This window comes from Balearica regulorum, chromosome 1, assembly GCF_011004875.1.
Source record: "Balearica regulorum gibbericeps isolate bBalReg1 chromosome 1, bBalReg1.pri, whole genome shotgun sequence".
NCBI classification, from domain to species: Eukaryota; Metazoa; Chordata; class Aves; order Gruiformes; family Gruidae; genus Balearica; species Balearica regulorum.
The window spans coordinates 81,792,328-81,807,355 of record NC_046184.1 but is presented as its reverse complement, the minus strand read 5'-3'; the positions used below and the strand labels follow the sequence as shown (position 1 = coordinate 81,807,355).

General features: G+C 40.1%; 1 protein-coding gene across 1 annotated transcript in view; it reads right to left on the bottom strand.

The window, feature by feature from the left end:
• Window positions 1-9,822, bottom strand: part of VWF (von Willebrand factor) — a 145,977-nt gene extending 136,155 nt beyond the window's left edge. The window contains 5 exon segments of the mRNA XM_075761402.1: window positions 5,183-5,391; window positions 5,478-5,580; window positions 7,344-7,502; window positions 8,106-8,160; window positions 9,671-9,822. Coding sequence (XP_075617517.1) covers window positions 5,183-5,391; window positions 5,478-5,580; window positions 7,344-7,502; window positions 8,106-8,160 — 526 coding nt within the window. The 5' untranslated portion in view covers window positions 9,671-9,822.
• Between the last annotated feature and the right edge of the window lie 5,206 nt (window positions 9,823-15,028).

The window sequence follows — 15,028 nt, the reverse complement described above, 5'->3', positions numbered from 1 at the left end:
ATAAAATTAATAATATTACAAACAAGAGAGGGAAAGAGCCATCTCCAAAATTCTACAAACCTAGTGATAAAGTCACGCTCATCACAACAAAAGTGTCTAACTTTGATTCCAAACTCTGAATAAAGAAGAGTGGGTTATGAATGCAGGTTTCTGTCATCTCAGATGAAGAAACATAGAAAGGTACGAAGAAAGGTACAAGGCAAATCATCTTCATCTGTACTATTTGGAAGTCACAGCTAAATTCCCTTGTGAATCTATCCTCTTTGCTTTCAAATTAAAATGCAAGAAAGAAAATGAGATTGTTTACTTAGGTCAAACAAAAACCTTAGATTTGCCTAAAATCAAATTACTGATATCCTTTAAAATTAAAATAAAAGAATAAAAAAAATTCAGAATAACCACAAGTTTCATTTATTTTTTTAGGGAAAAGAAAAAAATTATATCTGCAGTACCATTGTTGTGAGTTTGGAACGTGCTTTAAAAGCTTCTGATAACACTCTCAAGGAAGCTGCATATTCAGTCAAATGCATTTATACTACTTCTGCAACAAAAACATTACACGAAACATCACATTTTTCCTTGCAGATACTGTCTGCTTCTACTGATTTAACCTATAGTCACTCTCCAGCGGCATTGTATTTCAGCAGCTTAAAAGGCTAGAATATGTTGCTGACAGCTGAAGCAGGCTCAGAATATCAAGCCTTTATCCAAAATTAACCATGGGTATTGTTTTATCATTAATGCCTTTGTAATTTGGAGACAGATTCCCAGAAACACACTTCCTGCCACTGCCAAGAAAAGCATAATGGGGCGCTGGATTAATTTGGGTTGTTGTTTTTTTTTTTTTTTTCCTTAATGCTAAGAGCACGTAACATACACAAGTAACAAGTCCCTGTGTTGGACTTGAATGAGCTCTTTTGCACAAATAAACTTTAACGATGACCTAGACATCCAAGCGCCTATGGCGGCAATATCACCATGAGACAGCTCAACAATAAGCAGTAGGCGAAGACTGAGGCTACGGGCACACAAATAAGTCCATGAGTTTGTGCTGCAGCCTCTCTCAGAGAAATTACCTCACGCTTTCTGCAAGGTAAGAGTATGCCCTTCAACCACAAACATGCTGCAAGGCTATGGGGTTTGGCCACTTGCTTGTGTGCGCGTGCCCCAAGGGGATTTCAGGGTCAAGTTGCCCCTGTTCTGACAGATTTCCTCTGTAGTATTGTGTCAGTCATCTCTTCTGGTCTGTGCTTTGGATCCTCAGTTGTAAAATGCTGATGACAATGATAATGAGACACTCAAATGCCATGGGTTGGAGGCTGCCAAATAGATACCTGAGCATCTAGAAAGGACTCAACATCATTTTTCTGATATGAGCAAAGACTGGTAACCAGTTAGAAGTGTATGACCGTGTCATAAAGCAGAGCCTGTTCAGTTACCAAGTCTTGGAAGCATTCACAGCGTGGCCATAAAGGACTAGAGCCTAGCTGGCAAGAAAAAGCAGAGGAGAAATTAACCCCTACACTAGGATCTGGGGGGGGGGGGAACCCAAACAGAAAAAAAAAAAAACAAAAAACCAACCAAACAAAAAAACCCTGGAAAGCTTCCAAGAACTTTCTTTTTATATTTTAGTTATGCTTAAAGTGTGAGAACAAACTCTCAAGGGGCAGCTGGCTTATTTTTACTGCCGTATTCCATAAACAAGCAACCATGTTCAATATAATCAATCCTGTTTGTAAGTCTCGACAGGACATGAGCACTTCTCTGCAGGATGAAATACTTCAGTAACCAACTATGTCAACGACAGTGACTCAGCACCTCATCCTCTGTATGAATGAAAGTACACGCCTGCAACTCTGAAATCTACTGGGGAGACTTTTTGTTGTTGTTGTTTTGGTTTTTGGTTTGAGGTTCAAGAGCTACTGCCTAAGGCCGCTACCTTCAAAGCTGGGTCCTACCCATGTTAGTTTGCTAAGGTATCATAGCTTGAGTCACATCACTTAGAACCTCCAGGACCTCAATAACTGAGTATCAAAAGTGTATACAGAAGCAGTGTGCATTATTCTCTCATCAGACTATCAGTTCTCAGTTTCCACAACAAAACACAGTGAGGAGTCATAAGAGTGCCATGACAATAGCACACGATTGAACAGACTATAGAACATGAGTATAAATGTATTAGGAGAAAGCAAAACAATTACACACTGTTCGCTAAGTTTGAACACCCTTTCCTTCATGCCTCCTTTATTTACTTGGTAAGTGGTAATGTCCAATAATATAGCAGGTGCTTCACCTCTTATTTCACCACCACACCAAAACAATCCAAATATAATTAATGAGTTCTAGATCATAATCCACTTTGTTAGGAGCAAACAAAACTAACCCTCTGTGTTATTAAACCACAATATATTTTTCTAAAATATGGAAAAATCATGTATTCATTTGTTTTCAACATAAACATTGCCATCTTGTTGAAACCGTGACAAAACATGTGATGCTACATGAAAGACAGCATTTATGGGCTAGATTATATCCATGAAAACTCTGACTTCTGCACAAATTTGGGATCTGGTCCTCTGGCATCACAAAGAAGCCCTAGAAATGGTCCATCAAGTCACATGAGTTTCCTCCTACGCAGGAAGATGATACGAGAGTACTGCATTAGCTTTTAAACCGTGTCAGCTACAGTCTGTGAGAGACAGAAGAAAACATTTCAGCTGCAGACCTCTTTCCATCTCAGTGATTCTTATAGGCTCCCCTCCTACCAGGCAATGCCTATTAGCAACCAGACAGGTTACCATTTCAGTGTAAATCAAAGCAGTTTAAAGGTTAGTACATCTTGGGGTGCCTGCCCAGCCTTAAAAAAGCCTGGAGGAAGGTTTAACACATCTCAGCTGTCTGACAAGCTCTTTGGCTATAGCACAAATACCTGATGCATAAGCTCTACCATCATCTCTCTCCCTTTGCTTCTGATATTCAGCTCTGCATAGCGCTCCCCACGGGTTTCCAGATGAGAGCCCATAATCTTGGCAACATTAGATCGTTGTCTTTTTCTTTTGCGCACTGTGCTTCCATTGCATATTATTCTGAAGCTCAAAGATCTTACTGTATTTATTATCAATACAAACCCAGCCCAGAAACATATCTAATGGATTAGAACTGACGGCCCAATCTGATAAATAAAAATATGCCTAGATTTTAACAGGAAGTAATGGACACATCAACAGGAGAGTTCAGTCTGCTAGCAACCTTAATGTAACCCTTTGGTGCCCTCAGATCACAAAGTCATTACATCAAGCTCACATCCTGGGTTGGGTTGCCCTTTATGTGATCTAATCAGGCTAAAAGGAGAGCAAATAAAAACTGCAGTGGAAAAAAAAAGGGTAAACTGCTTCATAGGCTACCAATAGGCTGCCTAGATCTTTCGTTTAAAGAGTATTACCTCTCCCAGCTGCTTGTGTCACCCCTCACCTGGAAGTTAAACAGTTTTTTGTTTTGGGGTTTTTTTTTGGAAAAAAGTCTGAATTAATCAACATCTGGTTTTACTTGGAGCAAGTTAAGAAAAGCTCATATGAACCACCCCGCCAGCAGAGCTGCCAAGGAGACAAATAGCATGTGGGTGTAGTGACGTCCCTCACTGATACAACAAATTCAAACATAATTAATTCTAATTCCTTCTAAATTAGTTTAAGTGGAAGATCTATTGTATCAGAGTAAAAAAATGGCATAATAGCAGAGATACAAGTCTATTCTCCACACTAAAAATCACAGATCTGCATGTCCATGCAGGTTACAGAAGTCAGGGCCTTCCTCATACAGTAAAAGCTATGCATGAGCTCTGTCACCATCTTTATTATTTATCAGCCCTTCCAAGCAGTGGCCCTGTCATGGACTTCATTGCATTCAGAAATCTGTCGTTGTGAAAGCACTGCTTTTTTTGGTTTTGTTTTTGGTTTTTGTTTTTTTTTTTTTTAAGAAAGAGGATACAGTGTCTGGCATGTTAAACAAATACAGCATGAAACACATTTAAACATGAGCAGCAGAAGGGTATCTTCTGCATTTGAAGAGTCCAAGGCAATAGAGTTTCCTTTTCTGCTCCTGTTTTTTATAACAGCCTCACTCCTATTTATTGTCTCGAGAAAAAGATGTAAACTTAAGATGTCAACACATTCAGACATCAAGGTATCCAAGCCCTACGAAGCAATTCCACGAGCTGAGTTCGTTACATTGCTGAAGGACTGATCAATCATTTTAACATATTATGAAATAATTTTTTTCTGTACATTGAAGCTATGCTTATGTATCCCAAGTGTCAGTAAGACACATCTTTGGAGCACTGCCATGCTGTTCTCCAAGTTGCTTTGTTTCCCTATTTGCTGTATCATTTATTTTTAATACATAGTTTACATCATTATCAATTTAACATATTAATGTATTAACTAACTTTACTCTAAACCTTTCCTCTTCAGGTAGGTGCTAAGAATTAAAAGACACTCTGAAATACCACAAATGAAGATCAGCCCTTCAAAGTCATATTCAGGGCTTTTCCAAAACTCTTAGTCTTCACCCACACTGGCAGACTTGGCATAAAGATGTATAGAGCAAAAGCAGTCTTGTCTCTCCCTCTCATTAGGGATTAGTTTGCTATAAGGTACACATCCAGTCCAACAGCCCATATAGACAGGTAAATATCATTAAAAGATAACCACTTTGTAGAACAGCATTCCATGCCACATCCAAGGACAAACCGGCCAGTAGCAACCCTCAGGATTTAATATTCTGCTATTGCAACACTATCTATTTTTACTCCTGCTTGCCTAACTCACGAAAAGTATTCCTCACATCTTTTTTTGCTGGGTCTTCTCCTAGTTGGTCTCCCCACACACTATATTGTACATTGTTTACCCTGTAGCTTTATCTTTGTGTTTCAAGATTCAAGGTTTCTACAAGTATTAAATTCAACTTCTGGGCTTTACTCAGGAATGAAATGCAACAGCTATTCCCTTTCAGGAGAAAGGAAGATGAAAGAACTTAGTCAGACAGCTTTTTGGCACATCAAGATAAGGTACCTGACAGGTTTTGTAGAAACATTTTGCTGGATCAGCAAAATCTTTGTTGAATCACCCATCAGGGAAATGTGCAGAGCGTACATTAAAATACAATCAGTTAGTCATAGTCTTACCTTCCTGGGTTCTGAAGTCATCTTCAGCAAATTTATTAAAGTTGCCACACAACCCACAGGTCTTATTATAGAGCTTTTCTTGAAGAAGTATCTGAATATTCCCACTGATATCAATCTTCACCACAAAGCCATGCTCATCACTGGATATTTTATAATAACCTGCCTCCTTCTCTATAAATATGCCATTGGAGGCAAAAGGCATGGAAACCCTGTGAAGAAACACAGGAATTTCTCAGAGTATGACACACAAAAACCATTGGGTTTTTTCTGCTGGAATACTTGTTCCCACAAGTACCTTTTGTCTTCCTGCATCACACTTCCATCTAAAGAGAAGCGAAGATTGAAATATTCTCCGAGATACACAGAGAAACCAATTTTCTCTCCATCCTGGTAGTCACCTGAAGAGATGAGACATAAGCCAACATTGTTAGTTCTGGGACTCAGGAGGACAACTTGCAAGTACACATTGCAGGGTTGGGAGCATATCATCTAACATCTTCAAGAGCCATGCATCTATTTCATCCCATAGTTTAACATGAAATGGACAGATAGTCCCAGGATGAGGGCTGGCATCAACCACCAGCAGGCACATGACCTGGAACTGGCTGTGGACTCACGCTCTCCCCGTTACTGTCTCTAGCCAGTGAATTCTCCATCCTACCATGCACACTGGAGGAGTTTCCACAGGAGATATGCCCAACAATCTGCCTTGCTCTTTCCCTTCCCAGTTTCCTCCCAAGAGCAACCCATGGCTCAGTGGTAAGAGAAGGGGGATGAATTCATTGAACTGATGGAGGAACTGAGCCTGGATATCTTCATTCTTGATAAGCCCTCTAACCATCTCAACTGGTCTTTAAGGGGTGGATGCCAATATTGACTATCCAACTTGGCGGGAGTGGGGAACAACTCACCCTGAATTTTTTAAATTTTTTCAAAAGGAGCAGCACATAGAGATGGAGACAACTTTTTTAGGCTCTGAGATAGAAGAGGGTGGGGGTGTTCAGACATAGTCCTTCCTCTGCTTTTGCCAATTGTCTAGCTTTGACCTTACAGCAGCTCCTTGTGCAACATGCCCCCCATCTGGACCTCCTGTTCCAAGGTTGCCAGCTCTGCCCAGACCTAGACACTTTACTCAGCAACGCAGATTGCGCTTCACAGCCAGGTATCCAAAACCAAAACAAACCCACACACATATAACAAGATAGAAACCAAAAATAGATTATGCCATGCTTATGTGCCAACAATAAAGTGTCGGCTCATGGTTGTATGGGGTTTTTTAAATTTAATTGATCACAAAATACTGCAATCAATTCATACTTCACATATGCTGAGGGGTTCTACTACATACAAAAACTTTGTACCAAGTTGTTCAAGTTGAGGAGGAAAATTATTTAGATTAGTATATGATTCCTTTTCAGAGTGATGGAATCAGTTTACTTCAATTTACTTGTAGTCAGTAAAGAGTCACCTTAAACTATGACTAACATAGAACAGTTATTAGTGAATATAAAAATATCTACCAAAAGAGTTTGGTATGAAAGTAATATACAGCTTTGGTTCTCATATCATCTCTTGTCCATCCCCAAGAATAACACTGCAGAAGCTCATACTAAGTCAAAGGCCTTTTGTCCTGCAGGATGGGATTTTTTCTTACTAGGAGGAATTTAGCATACAGATAAAATTAGTTGCACAGCGTCATGTAGTTCCTATTCCTGTACCCAGCTTTAACAGCCACATTTCACTAGCAAATTCAAAATTAAAAAAGGTCTCACTTTCCCGCTTTAGAAGACCCAGTAAGAAAATCTCCATTCCTTGGCAGCTTAGTTATGTGTGAGCTATATTACCAAGGGATAACAGAAGCCAAAATGACAAACTTTCTTCAGAAGTAATCCTAATTTAAAAAAAAAACAAAACCAAAAAAACCCCAAACTCAAAAAACCACACACACAAACTCCAACAACAACAAAAACAACCACCACCAAAAAAAAAAACCCCACCGAACAAAAATAAACACATTATCCTTTTATGCAGTGGTCTGTCCTATCTGACAAAGGGCAGCTATTCATCTTTTCTTCTCAGTGACAGAACCCAGGACAAGGGCAAAGCCACATCCCCACAACATTTTGCATTTGTTACTTCTCAGTATCTTGCTCAGACTTACCTAAGAGCGTGAAGGAGTGCTTGTGACAGTCCCCAGCAAGAAGGTAACTGCAGTCCCCCGCAAAATTGTAGAAAGAACCATCAAAAGTTTTGATGTGGTGATTCCCAAAAAGGCTGCAACGGGAAACTGATGACTCCTGAAGCAAAGAACCTGATGACCCTGGATATCAAAACAGAACATAACTTGCAATGTAAAACAATCATTTTGTAGTTCAGGAATTTATCTGCTGGAATGTATCACCATTGATCATTGTGTGTCCTGGACCTTTAGCTCCAGCTTCTAGGCAGAATGTATGGCTGGCATGACAGTCCATAGGATTACGCACAGATTTTTTTTAATTATACGCATTAGTGAAAAGGCTTTTTTGCTTTATTTCTACTGGCCCAAACCTTGCATGGGTAATTTCAGTCCTGACCCTTTGAGGAATGCCACGCGTTCATTCATTTGTGCCTGCCTGCGATCCCATTAAAATCACTAGGGCAGTAGCAAAGCCCTATAGTTTATTCAGCCAAACATCACTGACTTCAGGGAGTCTTTGTGACTCAACACAGTGCTTGTTGCAAGGTAAAGACCTAAAAGAAGTAACTTTATCGACATCTCCAGCACGATGAGATTATTGCCTGACCCAGGCTTGCAGAATGAGATGGGAAAAAAAAAAAAAAAAAAGAAAAAAAGGCAGGGGGGGAGGATGGGATCTCACAGAAGAAACAGTGAAAACATATTATAATTCCTAGACATCAGAGGATAAACATGTTTTCCTACCTGATATTACAGTGGCCAGCAGCAGGTTTGTTAGCAGCACTGCCAAGAGGAGCATCTGTCAAAAATAAAAAGGAGAGATATTAGAATATCCTTAGTTTGGAGTGTTTAGTCTGTTTCACAACTCTTCACCATTTTCTATCCTTTCTTTATAAAGTTATTTTTGAGGTTCTACAGCATTTCAGAAAGCTATAATCCACACAGACTTTCACAGTAATGCAGTTATCCCCCCATGCTTCTTTAAATAGGTAATCAAGGAGAATAACTATTCTTTGTTCCCATTTTCACTTCTCATTGCAGGGAAATGTGGGCTACCTCCACAGGAAATGCAATCCAACATACACATGTATTCCGATTTACACAAGTTAATACATTGCACACACAAAGCCCTTCAATACACAGCATTATTTATCAGACAAACTGACATGAAGAAGCACACTAGACTGGATCAGCCAACTTGGCTCCAGCAGAAGTCATTTCCACTGCACAAGACTTGCATCTTGCCCAAAGATCCACGAAGAGAATGCCAACAAGCTGGCAGACCATTATAACCACATGCTTATAATCCACTGATTTCAGGGTGGTAATATGCTTGTGATAAGGAGCAAGAAGTAAAGGGAGGAAATTGTGCAGAGATTAGAGAGCCAGGGTGAAAACTTCCATTCACCAAAATCAGTTTTAGCGTTGCCTCCTGCTTTCTACAACCAAAACGTCAGCCTTTGTTCTCCATATGTCGATAAGCTACCTTCTGTACTGTCAGGGCTTTAAAAATAGTAATAGGATATGAGTGTCATGCAGATAGTGAACTACAGATTCGTTCTGTGGCAAGACATTAGCTGTTAATGGATGAAAGCTATAGGGAGCTCCATTTAAGTGAGTTAATTTCAGTGATCATATAAGCAACAAGAGAGGCTTAAATTTACCATATTTAATATATTAATGCCTGGAGACCAGACACACCTTTCCCTAAAAGAACCCTCCAATTAAAGACTAGAATACATTTTGCAGAGACAAATTCTGATTTCAGTTTACAGACGTGCACTTCTTATTGATGTCAATTATGGAGGTCCAATTCATAGCCACATAAATAAACACTGAGTTTGCCTTATTTACAAGGGAAAAGAAAGATCTATTATAAAGCTCAGCCTAATATAATGCTGCAAATACCAGTCTGGCATAAGGCCATTACTGCTGCAAGACAGCTCAGAAGTGGCAACTGCATGGGAATGCAACTACAAAGTAATGGTAAAGAAAACAATAGGCATTATTCTCAGATTACACACTTGCTAGTATATTTTTAGTGCATGCACTGTGTTATTGTGACTGAATCAGATATTGCTTTTCTTTGTTAATCCTTCAGTTTTACAAAGCAGGCAAAGAAAAAAGGTTACAAAACCCTTCTCTTCAGCCCCCTTCCACCTCACAGTTTGTCCTAAGCTGCAGACTTGAAGTTTCACTGAAATCTAACAGAGCAGGCACCACTAACAAATCAGAATACAATCAAGTAAGGTCTGCTAGTATATAATCCTCTATGATTTTTTCACTGGCTTAATTAGAAATGAACGTACCTTCTTCTGTGTGAGATTCCTCTTGCACACGAATAAGTAGCTCCTCCAGTTGCCACCTATAAACCTACACCACCATTGTTCCCGTGTTCCTTCAGAAGACGGGACTGGAATGGCTTTGGTCTGAAATTTCTTGTTTTTCTAAAAGCCAGGAACTCTTGTTCATTTAAAAGGAAAGATAAAGACCAAACGTCACATCCGTCTGATTCTCAAGACAATAGATTAAATTGCTATCGTGTAAATCAGTAGCTTTAATTGCCAGAAAGTTACAATGAGGGGAAATAGTTTTAAAAACTTACATGACAGATAAGTCTTTGAAATATATTTTGCATTTGTATGTGTGACAAATCTCACTGGCTGAGCCAATAGGCAGCGTATTTATTTGAAAGACTATTGTTAAAGAGGAATAGTAAGATGCTCCATACCTCAAAGACCACGGAGCCACATAGTAGTTTTTCCTGCAAACATCTGCTTTAAAGGAGAAAGATGAAAAAAAAATTCAGAGCTAGTAATGACCTGGTTTTGTTCTCCAGGTACAAACACATTTGAATTTTGTCACATTCTATTAGATCCACACATTTGGTCCTAGAATTTGCAAACATTTATAGATATACCCTCTGGAACAACACATGGTAACAAGTTAATCATGCACATATTTGTTTACAGAGGTGGGCACAAGCTTTATGGGCATAAGTAAGTACAGCACTGGGCAAAAAATATACAGCAGATGACATCTTACTTTACTTTCAATGTCTCATGCCTCATATTTGCAATAGCTGCTAGTAATAACAAAGGAGTTTGAACGCAACACGTTTCCCTGTAAATCATGTTTTGCCACTACTTCACGGAATCAGGTCCTTACTTTAACCAAGAAAAACAATGCAAAACAATAAAAATATGCCTCCTGAGACTCACCAACAGGCGTGCCTGCCTTATGCACAAGCAATTCTGAGAATGACTGAGTATAATCCCTGCAGACAGTTCTTAGAAAACAAAAAAGAAAAGAAAAAAAATTAAAAACCACCCACTTCTTTGTAATAGCACGATTTCTTCATGCAGGCAGTTTCACATATGATGTCTACAGATGACTACACTGATACTTGCTGAATGGTGATGGATTATTTTTGAGACAATTTAGGTGATAAGCGTGCTAAGGTTGAGTAGTTACAAATAATACAAATAATAAATTGTTAGCCATACTTCCTTTGTCTTGTATGAACTCTTCACGACATCTGCATGTTAAAATGCTATAGAGCTGCGCTACAGCTGCTGAGTGACAGAAAGAAAGAAACACAGACCAAATTGTTTCTTTCCATGTGAAAAGCCAGAGAACAAGATTTTAAAATGAACACTTTCCCTCAGTATCTTCTCAGCCAGCTGCTCCTGCCTTTTCTCCAGCAGCAGTAAGGTTTGCCCCGCTCACACTCATGGCAATGCAAGGCCACACCTGACAGCAGCTGGGAAGATCCTGGGGAACATACAAGAAAATTCCCCACGTGTGCAGAAAGTTGGCATCCACTACAGTCACGGCCTTTGCTGTGCCCCACAGACATGTGCCCCTCCAGCGTGGGGCAATCCTAGCAACCCTGCTGCTGCAATAAAGTGCAGGACAACGATGTTTCCCCCCTTAGCCTCTGCATTTGCAAAGGAGTAACACCTATGGGGAAAAAATATGCAAGTTGAATCTTTAAGAACTGTTTCTTTGGCGTTTTTGCATTAGAGGGTGCAACAGTAAAAGCTGGGAACCCCTAGTTAGAGGGACCAGTGAGTATGGAGGCTGTGACCCTGATGAAATCTGCAGGCCGTGGTTTTAGCCAGTCTAAACCTGACATGACTCTATAGAGAAGGGCTAAAAACCTTTCACATGAAACTGCCTTCAAGGTTGAAGTTACAGCTGAACAACAAGCAGAAATGGGGCAGAGACAACAGGCAAGATGCCTCGTGTTTTTCTCTTAGTCTCACTTCTGCTGCTGGTTTTGTATGAAGACAGGAATAGCGTTGGCTGGGAATCATTCTCTCCTCTTGGGTCCAGCTGCCACGTCTCAGCAGGTCCTGCATACCTCTGAGAGCCTGGGCATTGGTGATCACAGAGAGATGTTCTCAAAACCTTTCATTACGGGAGTCTGAGTATTATTCATGATACGGGGAATAAGATCTCCTATCACCATGGTCTTTTATCGTCTTCTCAGTTTGAATCCTTTTGGTAACTGAGCCCCAAATAAGCAAATTCATTTGGTAACTTCCTCTTGCAAATCTAAATCTAACAGGTAGCTTTGATTCACACTTTTTTGTTTGACACATACAGAAGACAGAGTGAGAGTCCCTTAAAATATTCCTTAAAAATAGAAACATTGCTGGTTTTGTTCCGTAACGATTTCTTTATCATTTTTATAAAAAGGGGCCAGTTCTCCAACAATAAAGGATTGTTTAGCCTGTAACTGTGATGGATGGCCGAGGTCTTCCTTGATTAGCTTTTGTGCTGCTGCCTTCGCACCCTGACAAGCTTTATCTGGAGCGCCAGGGAGCAAACCGCGCGAAAGTCTGAGCCCATCGAAGGGCGCTTGGGAGAGGAGCAGGCTGCAGGCAGGCAGGGAACCAAACTTGGACTGAGTCTCTGAAGTCCACACGTGCTTCTCTGTGTCATCAGAGCCTTGGTCTACACCAAGGACATTTTGTGACTCGGGCTGCCAACGTTTAATAGATGGTTCAGATAAGCCAGACATCACAACACCTCTTAAGTGTCTCAGGGACCTTGGAGGACATAAAGAAAATTAATTGCGTTAGACACCCAAAGAACAAACTTCCTTTTCCCTCCTGGCTCCATTTCCTCCCCCCTAAAAAAAGGAAATGGTAATTAAAGAGCACATTTATTGGCTGATACTGTACATTGTTCCAATACAAAGCTTAGTGATGCTTGGGTAGATCTGACATGTAATTTTACAAATAATATACCCAAGGCACAGGAGGAAATTATAACATAAAGGACTATGCACTGTTGCTGGAAAGCCCCTTATAGCCAGTTCCTGGAACAGAATAGAAAGGGCTTCTGAGGAAAATTACCAATAATAATGCTTTTCATTGCTTTGTTCAAGTACTAGGTCATGTGCAACAGGTCCAATGTTTCCTAACAGTTATATGATAATGCGCACTGAGGCACATTTGTCAGAGTTTGTTACACAGACACATACGTATGCAAAGTGCCCATATTATCAAACCTGCAATACTGAGTGCAGGAACAGTGATGAAGCACATACGGCCTGAGCAACAAAACAACCAAAGTATCGTGATGTAAGTAAACTGGAAAACTAAAGCCTAGCAATACTGAATTTTGGTTCTGTGCTTAGGAACTGGCAAATTAGATTAGGCTATAGAAGGGACACAGGATGTCACATTAAGACTATTTGACAGATGAAAACATCTGCTGAAGATAAATTCATCTTACTTAAGGAAAACATACCAATGAGGTTCAGTAACAAAATTTTCTTTAAAATTGTTTTTTTTAAGAGGGAAACAAGCCAATCTAGGATATCAACACATAGATCTTACTAGAGCCAACTAATCTGAAGAGTCCAGCCTGATTCTGGCCCTGCTGTAAGTATGTTAAGCTGAAGTACTCTATTCTGGACAAAGTTTGTTTCCGTAAGCATTGCTTAATTTCTGCAGGCAAAAGCATTGCTTGATTTTCTGAGGTCTAAAAAGTGCTCTTAGCATCTTGAGTAAACTGAAATCCCTAATGTCACATCCTCAGATGCCACACAAAAAAATCAAATGAAGGATGGTGTACTTTGAAATGCAATAGTTGGGACAGAAGACATGCCTCATGATTTAACAGAAAGTTCTTAAGCCGACACTCATGGGGAAGGAAGCCATGCTGCTTCATTGCTCAGAAGTAGTCAAAAAAGTGAAAGAATCACAGGAAATGGGTAAAAAAAAAAAAAAAAAAAAACACCCACAAAAACCCCAAACCAAACATCATTGTGCAATCATAAATACAAAGCACATTTTAATCTTGAATATTGTCTGTGCTCTCAGCCAGTGAAATTCTTAAGGATAGCAAAAGACATAAAATGGTGATTAGAGGTAGGGAGCAACTTCTCTGCAAGGGGGGGAAATTTCCAATCTCAGAAAATCAAAGAAAGAGTATGAGGAGCATTTACCATATCACAAATGACACAGAGAAGATAAATAAGAAATAAGTATTCATCATGTCTCCTGCTGTAAAGGCTGGAAGCAGTCAATGAAAATCTCAGGCAGTTGCCTTTAAAGCACATAAGTGGAAGGCCTCAGCACTGAGGTCACTGTCAAAAACGAGTCAGTCAAATTAATGAAGGGCTGGTCCATCACAGGGGTGGATCAAATCACAGGGATCAAATGATGAATCAGGGTTTGTGGCTTAGGAAGCCTTCCCCTGTTGAGTGTTGGAAGCAGAAAACCCATCCTTTAATGTTATACTTCATTTCCTACAACTCTTTTCCTAAGCAACAGCTGTTAGCCAGTAGGATCCTACTTTTTTCGTCCAAAACCAAACCAAGACAGCTTTCCTTATCCCAGTCTGAGGGAAGATACGTCTCAGTGGTTTTTCACAACTGAGATTCATATTAAATTTCCATTACTGACCCAACTGCGAAACTCAGCACAAGCAACAATGAATAAGCTAAAATAAGAATCATTGCAAATAGTTCTGAAAATAAGAGCATCCCGTGACAGTTCCTTAAAGCCCAGAGCAGCAGGCCAGAAATAACACACGGCGCAGGCTTCGCAAAGTTACTTCTGCACCCCTTCCTATTTTTGCCATGTCCAAGAAAAGAAAAGAAGAAAAAAAAAAAAAGACAAAAAGCCACAAACACCAAAAAAGCTCACCCCACATGAGAATATCAGCTGGAAAAGCCTACATAACCCTGTATTTGAACCCGTCCCTTTGGGATACTTAGGCTACTGTACTCCTTCAAGGAAAAAGCCAAGCTAGATGAACAAAGTACTCTAGTATTGAAATGGAGTATTGACCTTCCCCATGCAGAAAAAAACTTGGATGATATTTATACTCCATAATTACTCACTGACACATTTTAAGGATGTAAGTAAAGGTGGGGAACATAATCCAGTTACAGATATTCAACAGAAAGGAGGACATGCAGACAGCTGTAGCAGCCGAAACAGCAAACTAGACCTGCACTAGCAGTGCAGTACAATACCAGAAGTAAGAGATACTCATCGGGGCTGCCCCGCGTCCCTGAGCAGGGCGGCAGCAGTGCCCGCTTGCCCTCGGAGCTGCACATCACCTCTCCACCACTTCTCTGCCACGCAGGGACTCCTTGTCAAGGTAAGATGGGCGGCTAAGCTGCGTTGCAATGAGAAAACCAG